The sequence below is a fragment of the Zootoca vivipara genome, chromosome 13 (genome assembly GCF_963506605.1).
Source record: "Zootoca vivipara chromosome 13, rZooViv1.1, whole genome shotgun sequence".
In the NCBI taxonomy this organism is placed as follows: Eukaryota; Metazoa; Chordata; class Lepidosauria; order Squamata; family Lacertidae; genus Zootoca; species Zootoca vivipara.
Window position 1 is genome coordinate 33777202 of NC_083288.1, and position 11749 is coordinate 33788950.

Here is an 11749-nt window from a genome sequence, read left to right on the forward strand (position 1 = left end):
GGGTTCCTCAAAAAAGTTTGGGAACTACTGCTCTGAGGGATGAGAGGAGGGCCATTTGTAGGATAGCCTTGTGTGTCCTACTTCACAGCCCTCTATGTGGAAGGGCTGCCAGACAGTCCTCTGTTTGAAGGTATTCCATATTTGAAGACTGCCCAACCTAAGTCCAGTTCTGTAACTATACATATAAATTACCATATGCAAATGTTAAGCAAATTGGTGTCACCTTTCACCCCCTTATTTTTGGCAATGCCTTACTTCCCACCCCAGGCATTTGAATTTTCTACTTCAAGTACCACCCTGTACCACTTCTAGACACCTTTGTTGATGGATTCATAGAATCATAGAATCATAGAAAAATTCCTTCAGTAGCACCTTAAAGACCAACTAAGTGATGGACTTCCATTTCATGCGGCTCAATGTGGTGCCTTCCATAGTTCTAGTTACAGGTAGGTAGCTGTGTTGGTCTGAGTTGAAGCAAAATAAAAAAATTCCTCCAGTAGCACCTTAATTGGTCTTTAAGGTGCTACTGAAGGAATTTTATTTTATTTTGCTTCGACTCAGACCAACACGGCTACCTACCTGTAAATAGAATCATAGAGTTGGAAGAGACCACAAGGGCCATCCAGTCCAACCCCCTGCCAAGCAGGAAAATACACTGTAGTCCAGGTTTGGGAATCCTGTGGCCCCTCAGATCTTGCTGGACTACAACTCCATCATCTCTGACCATTGGCCAAAGGCTCCCCACCTGTACTCTAAAGGAGCCTGGGATGCTGTTCTATTTTGTCTTGAAAACAAATCTCTGAGGTTGTTTAGGCCTGAGGGATCAATGGCTTGCTATTCCATGCTTTTCCTTACTGGTAAACATAACCTCCAAATCTACTGAAAATACCTCAAAGTGGCCAGTGAAATTCCCCTCAAATGGGTTTCCCCTCTCCAGATGGTGAGGTCACGCTGTGTGACAGGCCTGCAAACCAAATTTTGGAGCACGTGTGTCTGCTAAGGTCCTGTGACAGGAATCGTAGGAGCCCAAATGGTGTTGTTTTAATCAGTGGTGCTGTTTGGTAATTTTTGACTCTGAGTTGAATGGTTGAGCGGGGCAGGACTCTTTCGATGGTACTGCTGTGTATTCAAAATTTGCATTTGTAGCTTTCCTGCTCGTTCTGCCGAAGTGGCTCTAGATATCCACCTCAAAGTTGTACCCTGATGGGACCACCCATTGCTCCCTATGGACAAACTGAGGCTTATCCCACCACAACCCTAGCCCTGAATTCTTGTCCCAAGATCAGCAGGTATCCAGCTCAACAAATTTGCTGCCTTTCCCATGTAATGGCACCACCTTTCCTTTCTCCCTACAACTTTCTAGGTGCAACACTCCTTCTCCAAGCTGTCCTCAATGCTGACCTTCTCATTGCTGCCACCATGGAAGAAAATGGCTCCAGTCTCATCCCACAGTGGCGGCTGACTCTGCAGAAAGAATTTGGCATTAGCTTAAGACACTCCCTGCAACTTCTCTGCAAAATACAGAGTCTTTCACGTCGCTACGTAAGTCTACTAATCTTTCTAACTCCTCTGCACACACAGTGTGACAGGCCTTGGGATAGGAACTGGCTGGTTTCTGGAAGGGAAAGCTAACAGTTTCTTAGTTCATTACTGTAGTTCTCTTCCCTTTGGCTGTTTATCTAGTTAATCATGCAATGACTGATGGGGATATCTGAAGTTTTTGCCACATGAATAGGAGTGGAAAACTGATAACTTGGAAAATTCTGTGTCCTTAGTTACTGCTAATGGGATCAAACATTGATCAATCTGTAATCTATGAAGGTGCAGTATAAAGTTAGAAACTTTATGAGCAATAGTTTAATTTATTTCTGGTAGTTCCTGCTAACATTATAATGGAATAATTTACCACAACCCTCAGCAACTTGGAGGGAAAGGGGAAATAACATAATAAATAAATTTGAATAACTTGCCTCTGCCCCTTCCCCCATCTCAAGTAAAGCATATTTCTTAAGGCACATTTGCAGCAGCTGGTTGAAAAGTTGGCAACCCCACCTAGAGTCTTGGTGTTTTATTTCTTTCTTTCCAGCTCTCTGAACGTCTGCCTGGAGTCCAGCCCACTTCTGTACAAAGCTCAGGGAAGCTTCCCTCAGTCAGCATTGATCTCCGCACGTGGCTTTCTCTTCCAGTAAGAATAATTATTTATTTGAAAAATTCCTATCCCGCTTTTCATGCCCATGATTGAAAGCAAGTAACAACATAAATTGTGTTTAACAACATTGTCAGTCTCTACAAGAGGAGGTAAAGGCCCCTGTGAACTATTCAATGCCACCAAAAGCCTGATAACGCAAACAAAATGTTTTGCTACCTGGTTCCTAAAAAATGTGAAATGCTGGCTTTGGGTGAGCTGATAAGGAGAGGGAATTCCATCACTGAGGTGCCACCATTGAAAAGGCCCTCTCCCTCTAGGAGCCACTGACCTTGCCTCTGAAGGTGGGGAGGTGATGTGAAGACTACTGAGTTTAATCCACAATAGGGAAGATTTAAAAGTGGTGGCAAAGGAAGCTAAGGGGTATCTTTATACTGTCAATTTATGCGCCAGATTCACGGTCGTGGCTTCCCCCACAGAATCTTGGAAAATAAGGTTATAGGGAACCAGGCAGAGGGCCTTCTTGGTAGTGGCACACACCCTGTGGAACAGCCTCCCATCAGAGGGCAAATAAATAAACAACTACCTGTATATGGCTTTCTGAAGACATCTGAAGGCAGTGCTGTATCAAGAAGTTTTTATTGCTTGGTGTTTAGTTGTGTTTTTATATTATGTTGGATGCAGCTCAGAGTGGCTGGACAACCTAGTCAGGTGGGCAGGGTATAAATAATGTTGTTGTTGTTGTTGTTGTTGATGATGATCAACTTGAGTGGGGGCAATATAGATTGGGGAACTGGTGTTAGGAATAAGGTTAAACACCCTTACCCTAAGTTATCTCCTTGACCAACTTAATTAGCCTCCTCTTTCTGTAGGCTGCAATTTGTTATTTGTTTTGAACTAGGCTATCCGTTATCATTTCCCCAGATTAACATGTAGTTTGGGCCTTAACCAATGATTAGTATTTTGGATGAGAAGTTTCGGCAGAGCTTCGGGACACTCCATAGCTGCCCGCTTTCGCCAGGGTTTCTTTCCACATCTCAAGGGCAGGGAGGGAAGAGGCATGGCCACCTGAGTGCTCTTGACTGGTTCGGTTCCTAATCCTGCCATTTTCCCAGGATGCCAAGCGCCTGACCTACATGTCCAAGATGCTGCCATTTTATCAGGATTTGGCACAACAGCTGAGGGACCACGAGGCCACCAAAGAAGACTCTAAATTCCTATCTAACTTTGAAGACGTCAGTCTTTCCCTCCGAGACCTGAACCATCACGTGAGTTATCAGGTAGGTCTTCCTGCCCTTTGGGACACAGCTCGGTGGGGCAAAGGCGTCCTTTATCTTTTGTGCCGTTTTAACACCTTTCCTTAATTCTCCCTGTAGATTTTGCTTTGGGCCCTGCCGATTGAAAATGAGCCTGAGCCAACACTCAAGCCCCTTCGAATTCTTCAGCACCGGAGTTGGTGGAGGAATCGCCAGGAAATGTATGTCATCTTGCGCTCCCTCAACAGTTTCCTGTGCCGTGTCACAAGGGAATTCTCAGTGCTGAGGACTCGGGTGGTTAAAGACACTTCCTTTTCCAAGGCTTCCAAATCTCCACCGCTCCCAGCCTAGATCTCCAGTCCGCTGTCAGAGTATGCTGGCATCCTGGCATCCAGACCCCAACAGCTCCCCTACTGTAATTTATGGACTTACCAACTGGTTATCTTAAAGTATTTAATTTACAAGTATTTATTTTTTTTCTAAATGTTTATATTATGTATTTTTAACTTATTTTTTTCAATAAAATCAACAGTGCTGTAACCATTTATGGAAACTGTTGTTTCAGTTCGGCAAAGGCACTTTTCCTGGGAAAGAGATAAGAAAGAGTGAAAGAGAAAGCAAAGCTAGGAATGTTTGGCAAGCAATTCTAAACCTGCCTTTGGCAATCGGCTTTCTGCTGACCTGGGCAGCATGTGCACAACACTTTTAAATCACATGGTGGCTTCTCTGCAAAGAATACTGTGCCTCCTTGCCACAGCCACTCCAGGTGTGTGTGGCTGTAGTGGGGGGGCGGGGGGGGTAAATGCAGCAGTGGAGGAGCAGCAGGACGTGGCGAGCTCCCAACAGTGCAAGGAGCAGGAATGGGTGGCAGGGAAAGATTCTTGTCTGAAAGTCCGAAGAGCCATTGACAAACGATATAACTCAGTTGGTTAGAGCATGGCGCTGATAATGCCAAGGTTGCAGGTTCGAGCCCCATAGGGGACAGCTGCGTAGGAGGTAGGACTAGATCAGGGGTAGCCAACCTTTTTATACCTACCGCCCACTAATACATCTTTCTTGATGGTAAAGTTTCCCTACCACCCACCAGTGCTCGATGGAAGGAGGATTCAGCTTGTGCCATAGAACCCCCTACCGCCCACCTAGAATCCTGAAACGCCCACTAGTGGGCGGTAGGGACCAGGTTGACAATCCCTGGACTAGATGATCCTCAGGGTCCCTTCTAGCTGCATGAGTCTATGAATACAGACATCTAGATGGACCAAATGCTCTGCCTCATTATTAGCATTAGGCACTGTTATAAGAATTCTAAAGTCTCAAATATAGAACAAATGTTCATAAATGTACAAAGCAAACACATATGTAAGTATATAAACCACGTGTCTGAAAAAGTACAGGAGAGCAATCCTGAAGCCATTTTGACTCTCCAAATTGACTTCAAATATTTCTCTGCAAGGAGGAAGGACATGGGAAAAGCTTTCCAAATATCTTTGGACTGTAGGGGCTTACACCTCCCTGCAAATACAGTCTGGCAAGTATAATAATAATAATAATAATAATAATAATAATAATAATTACTAGTATTATTTATTATTTATACTCCGCCCATCTGGATGGGTTTCCTCAGCCACTCTGGGTGGCTTCCAACAGAAAAATGAAATAAAAAAATCTATTAAACATTAAAAGCCTCCCTAAACAGGGCTGCCCTCAGATGTCTTCTAAAAATCTGGTAGCTGTTTTTTTCTTTGACATCTGATGGGAGGGCGTTCCACAGGGCGGGCGCCACCACCGAGAAGGCCTTCTGCCTGGTTCCCTGCAACTTGGCTTCTCACAACAAGGGAACCGCCAGAAGGCCCTCGGTACTGGACCTCAGTGTCTGGGCAGAACGAAGGGGGTGGAGACGCTCCTTCAGGTATACTGGACCGAGGCCGTTTAGGGCAGGGGTGTCAAACTCAAATTCATCGGGGGCCGCATCAGCAGTTTGGTCACCCTCAAAGGGCCGGTTGTTTCTGTAGGACTATGTGTCCACTCTTTATTATCATAAATTATTGTCACTGCATTCAATTATTACTGTTTTTTGTAATAATGTAAGCTCATTCCCGCCCCCACGCGGATCACATTCCTGCGTCGTGGCGCGTGTGTGGGAGGGGATGTAAACGAGGGAAATTTGAACAAAAGGTGGGGATCGACGGCTTCCGGGGGGGGGCTCAACTAAACCTTCGGCAGGAAGGAGAAAGCCACTGCTGGGATTAAAAACCTGCAGATGGAAAGAGGGCTTCCCTCTCCCGCCCTGCGCACACCCAAACCCCGCTAGGCAGGATGCCACACGCTGCAACCCACCCCATGCTTTGGAGAGGGGCAGGAACATGCGGTGCAGCACCAACTCCCTGCTTTGCTTTTGCATCCTCCCTCCTCAGCGCCAGAGTCCCTTCCCCTCGCGCTGAGGGAGGGCAGCGGATTTCCCGAGGAGGAAGGCGGCGGCAGCCCCAGCGGACGTGCATCTTCGCCTCAGAGCTGCTCTTCCCCCCACCCGCGCTGTTGTCGTCTTCGCCGCCGCCTCTCCCTACCGGGACTGCAGGCAGAGGAGGCTTGAAAACCTCCCCCCCCCAAAAAAAATTCCCCTCCCACCTACTCAAACCGCGAGACGACTCCATCTGGAGCCCTACATCACGAGGTGCTGAGAGGTGGCGGCGACAGAGCGGGAAGAGCAGGAACCCATGCCGTAGTCGCCGCCTCCCTCCCGGCCGCCCCCCAGGGAGCAGCTCCACCGGAACTGAGAAGCCAAAGGGCGGCTCGGGGGTGGGGGGCAGAGCAAAAGCCAGGCACCCTCCCGAGTGTCTATGAGGAGAAAACGGGGGAAGAGGGAAGAGAAACCCGGCTCCATTAAGAGAGCGACTGTTGCGCTTCGCCTACTTCCCCCTCAGGCTCACTCCGCGTCCCTTTCGCCCGCTCGCTCGCCCACCTCCCGGATGCAGCCGAGTAGAGGAAGGGAAGCGGCGGGCGGCGGCTCCCCAGTGCCGCCTCACTCGTTCTCGGAGACAACAGCAAAGCCTGCAAAAAAAAAATCCAGCGCTGCTCCGTCCCGGCACCAACTTTGCCGGCAGCGCCTGTAGGGCTTTCCTACCTCCTCGGCGGGCTTCCTCCTCCTCCTCCTGCATCTCACTTCCCCGTCTGGCCGCTGTGCCACCGCCTCCCTCAGCCTCATTCGAAATTGAAATTCCCTGGCCAAGGCAATCAGCGCGGCTCCACCGCCCCGGCCTCCGCCTGCAGCCCCGCCCCCGGTTTTGACCCTTGGCCAATCGCAGGCTCCAGAACTACTGTCAGCGGTTATTGTCGGCGGCGGCTACGCGGGCCACATGACGAGGTCTGGCGGGCCGGATTAGGCCCCCGGGCCTTGTGTTTGACACCCGTGGTTTAGGGCTTTAAAGGTCAGCGCCAACACTTTGAACTATGCCTGGAAACGTACTGGGAGCCAATGTAGATCTTTCAAGACCGGTGTTATGTGGTCTTGGCGGCCGCTCCCAGTCACCAGTCTAGCTGCCGCATTCTGGATTAGTTGTAGTTTCCGGGTCACCTTCAAAGGTAGCCCCACGTAGAGCGCTTTGCAGTAGTCCAAGCGGGAGATAACCAGAGCATGCACCACTCTGGCGAGACAGTCTGCGGGCAGGTAGGGTCTCAGCCTGCGTACCAGATGGAGCTGATAGACAGCTGCCCTGGACACAGAATTGAACCTGCGCCTCCATGGACAGCTGTGAGTCCAGAATGACTACCAGGCTGCACACCTGGTCCTTCAGGGGCACAGTTACCCCATTCAGGACCAGGGAGTCCTCCACACCTGCCCGCCTCCTGTCCCCTGCAAGCAGTACTTCTGTCTTGTCAGGATTCAACCTCAATCCGTTAGCTGCCATCCATCCTCCAACTGCCTCCAGACACTCACACAGTATCTGTTAAGCTGAGTAAACCATCAATATGTGTAAGAGATACAAGAACTAAAGTACCATACTCTGGGCAAAACCTCCCCCCCCATTTTCTTAATTTTGAGTCCCCCAAAATAGGGGGTATCGTATAGACATGGGCGTGTTATACACGGAAAAATATGGTATTTACCATCTCAAAGGAATGGCCCCGCTACTCAGAAAATGCAATCAAGTAAGGCATTGTCTGGTATCCTGGCAGACAGGAGAGAAGCAACACACTCAGAATTCTGCTGGAGTCCGCCTCCTTCAGTGAGGTATGTATGATGTTTTGAGGGGTGGTCTTGGGTTACAGGGTGGGCAATTTGAAAAGTCTTTATAGGGGCTTGTGCACCATTGTTCTGGGTCTCTCCTACCTCCTTGTAAGGAGGGGAGGGAACTCTGTTGCAACAGAAAAATAAAGATCTGCCTTGCTTTCTATGGATCTTGCCTCCATCCATCCATGTCTGACTGATCATGGACTTACAGGACTCAGCCCCTTGGGGAGCTGGGCAGCAAAAGCCAACCCCCTTATTTTTTCCCTATAACAGCACCCTCACTATAGTATTTTAGATGTTTGCTAAAACTTTCTTCATTTTAACAAGTCTATCCTGATTATGTAATTAAATATTTGTTTTAAATTTTGCTGATCTTCTCTTCATATGGTTGATAATTGTTTTCTATCATTTTTATACCCCTTGATGAAGGTGCCTGATGCAACTTGGCAGGGAGGAAATTCTGCAGTTTATGGGCTGTGAAATTAAGAGTCGCCACCCTGATACATGCATGCCCACACACACACACACACACACACACACACACACACACACGTCATAACTGAAGGAGACATTTCACTCAGATTTCTTTTTTAAAAAAACTATTACCGTGATGGAGAGTGATCTGATAGGAGAGATGCCAGCTAGCTGGAGGTACAGGGTTCCCTGTATCTTCCACATCTGCTGACAGGCAAAGAGCCAAAAATGATGCCGTTCCCTTCCCCCGCCAGAGAACGCAGCTCTACAATCCACTTTATGCATTTGATGTAGCAGACTTGCTGACAAAACGGGCTGTAATAATTTGATTGTTGCTCCCTCAGAGAAGGCCTGAACCTCGTGCAATTTTGGAAACACACGATCAAGTTTCCAAACAATGTTTTTAAAGCTTAAAAGCAGCTGCAGCCTACAGGAGAGGGGAAGGTTGGGTCAGAGCAGTGAGACAGAAGCAGGTGGTGTTTAACTTAACAGATGGGCAACAGAAGAGGGTTCTGTGATGAGTTCTAAGAGGCTTATAGGGCAGAGCTGGAAAGACAAATTCCACCGTCTATCACCCAGTGGTTAGAAGATCTCACTGCTCTTTCCAGGTTCGAGCATATGGTTTGTAATTGTCAAATTAATCCAGACACCTGTTTGGAAATTTGGACTCCCTAAATCAGTGTTTCTCAACCTTTTTTGGGCCAAGGCACACTTGTTCCATGAAAAAAATCTCGAGGCACACCACCATTAAAAAAGTTAAAAAATTTAACTCTGTGCCGCCCTATATTGACTATATAATTATGACTGTAAGAAACACTTGCCAAAAGTCCCTTTTGCCTTCTGGCTCCCCGGCTGAAAATAGTATTTGAGTAGGCCAGTAATATTATGCAAGGCTCATTATACTAGGCAAAAGGCATTTGCCGGGGTTGTGGGGGTGTGGTGGTGGTGGTAGAAGTAGCTCCTGGTATCTGGATGTGATTTTTTGCTGTTGTTGCTGAAACGCCACCCCAAATTACAGGATCAAATATTATAACAATATGTCCATTGACAGTTTAATGATTTACAGTTTCATGTTGCAAGGATAATGTTCCGATGGGTTCACCTATTTGGGGGTCATTTTGGAAGCCTTTTATTCCTTCCCGGTTTAGTAAATCATACTTGGAGATGGTATTGAATAGGGGATTTCGTGACATCCTGCCCTCCCTACGAAACCCCTTCTTACATTCAGTTGTTTTGCAACAAACGCATGCATTCCCGTGTGTGGGAATTTAGGGAACGGTTGGGGATGAAAAGAACAGAACAATACGCAAAGCACGTTTGGGGCAGGCTGCGGTTCTTAAACACGCTTATCTGTATGGAAACGCCTTTTAAATGGCCGGGATCAACTTTCAAGCGAAAGGAGTACAGTTGAAACCAATGGGACTTCCCAACACATGTCAAAATGTAAACGATTTTGGAAGCTAGTAGCTGGGGTTTCGGTTCCTGCAAGGAACATGAGCTAAAATATATTCGTCTTTCGGAATTTCGTTTTGTTCAAAGTGTATTGCAAAGCGCAAATTGCATTTGAATGATAAATACATCCCATTTTATTACCTGCTCTGGCAATATATGAATTATCGCTGGCACGTTTTCAGAAAAATCAGTTGCTAGCTACCCGGTAGTTTAAATTCCCACTCCTCACGCCCGCCCTTAAACTGAGCCGGATCCACAACCCAGTTAAGCTGGAGCACCTTGCTTTGAGTTGTGGTTCCCTTAAGCAGACAAAAGTGGCATGAAACTGCTTTGGCAATTGAACACACACACACACACACACACACACACACACACACACACACACACGGGGGGGGATCGCTTGTGGGGTTGGTTGTGAATTCCTTTATCAAGAAATGTGGGTCATAGAAAAAGGGTCATTTTCAGTGTCCCCGTTGCTGCCGCAGTTAACCTTTCCTAGGAGCAACTCCTCGGTTCTGAAGACATGCTAAGTCGAGGGCGAGAATTATTTAAGCATAAATATCTCGGCGGGATTTTAAAACCTAACAGTCGGTGGCTTAAAACCTAAACCGCCGGAGTCCACAGCTGCGCTTTGCGCATGCGCAAAGGACTCCCGAACGTCGGGAGCGTCAGCCCCTGCCCCCTCCCACACAGCGCGGCTGTGATGACGGGCGCCTCAGGCGCCGCACGGCTCGGGAGTCGGGCGCAACTGCTGCGGGCGCCGGACGACTGCCGCGGGCGCAGCGGCTCGGCGCCCCTGGCAGCCCGGCACCCTGGTGCATTGCGGGTGACAATCGCCCTTCTCACCGCACGCCGCGGCACACCAGCCAGCGACTCGCGGCACACTACTGTGCCGCGGAACAGCGGTTGAGAAACGCTGCCCTAAATGTATACGCTTAAAACTGGATTGAGGGAATATTGTGTCAAGGTCGTGTGGCAATGGATTGCTTTTTCCAATCCTATATTACTGTATTAGTATTCTTTTTCTGTTACAATTGCAAGTTAAAACCGCAAGGGGTGGGGGGAATTGGGAATGTTTAATCCTCTTCTCTGCACCATTTCCCCAGTAAAAAACCCCTCTTTTATAAAGTTGTGGGCCATATAATCCCTTTCATCTTCTGCCTAAAACATGTCAACTGAGAGAGTGAAACCACCTGATCAACAGCCAAAGCAAATGGGCATTTATTGATTCAATAACCATGCTCATGCAAAGCAAACTACGTACCTCAAGGTATTTGCCTATCCCGCAAGAAGGCTTTGGATCAAAAACTCTGCTCCTGGAATTGCCCGCCGCTTCTGTAGATACCTATTACTATGTCTTATTTTCAGGGTATGGCTTATATTCCTTGAATGCTTAAAAATCCTGCTACGGCTTATTTTATGGCTACGTCTTATTTTCGGAGAAACAGGGTAGATATTCCAACAACAAATCCACAGAAATCTAGATAATGCAGAATACCAGTGCTAACACCATAGAAGGCCACTTTCTAAATTAATGAGTGGTAACTTTGAGAAGGAAACCAGAAAAAAACACTCCCCACCCACCCGCTTCCTTATTGTGAAACATTTTTTTTCCTGGTTACATGAGCAGAAATGTTTCGTGCTATCCCACATGCTATTTATTTCGTCACTTTCCGCATTCAGCTTCATGGGAAGTACCGTATTTTCCCGTGTATAAGACTAGGTTTTTTAAAACACACAAATTAGGTTTAAAATTGGGGCTCGTCTTATATACGGGTAGTGCTGAGGGGTGTTTTCTTAATTTGGAGTCCCCCAAAATAGGCGGCGTCTTATACATGGGGGCATCTTATACATGGAAAAATATGGTAATTCTTGGGCTGTAAACGGCCCCCTCCCAAGGCTGCTAATAGACTTTCTGAAGGGGGGGCGGGGAACAGGCACAATATTTCTGTTCACCACTGCCCAAGGCAAGACTGTAAACAGATTGGATAAGGAGCAATTTTGACTGGGAAAATGCCAGATTATTGGCTCCCCCCCCCTGGGTTTACCCCCAAGCACTGGCTACCGGTACTTGAAGCCAATTCAGTGACACTCACCGCAACTTTATGGAAGATTGTGTCAGGAAATCTACTCACATATCTTCCCTATTCAGGTAGGTAGCCGCGTTGGCCTGACAGTGGGAATAAACAAAAA

At 47.5% G+C, this 11749-nt stretch overlaps 1 protein-coding gene across 1 annotated transcript; it reads left to right on the plus strand.

The window, feature by feature from the left end:
- The first annotated feature begins 1326 nt into the window (after window positions 1-1326).
- On the plus strand, window positions 1327-3753 carry LOC118095483 (interleukin-27 subunit alpha-like). The gene is made up of 4 exons (XM_035136733.1): window positions 1327-1542; window positions 2087-2185; window positions 3262-3426; window positions 3523-3753. Exons 1-4 carry the CDS (start codon window positions 1327-1329, stop codon window positions 3751-3753), a joined length of 711 nt encoding a protein of 236 aa, XP_034992624.1.
- Window positions 3754-11749: the final 7996 nt, after the last annotated feature.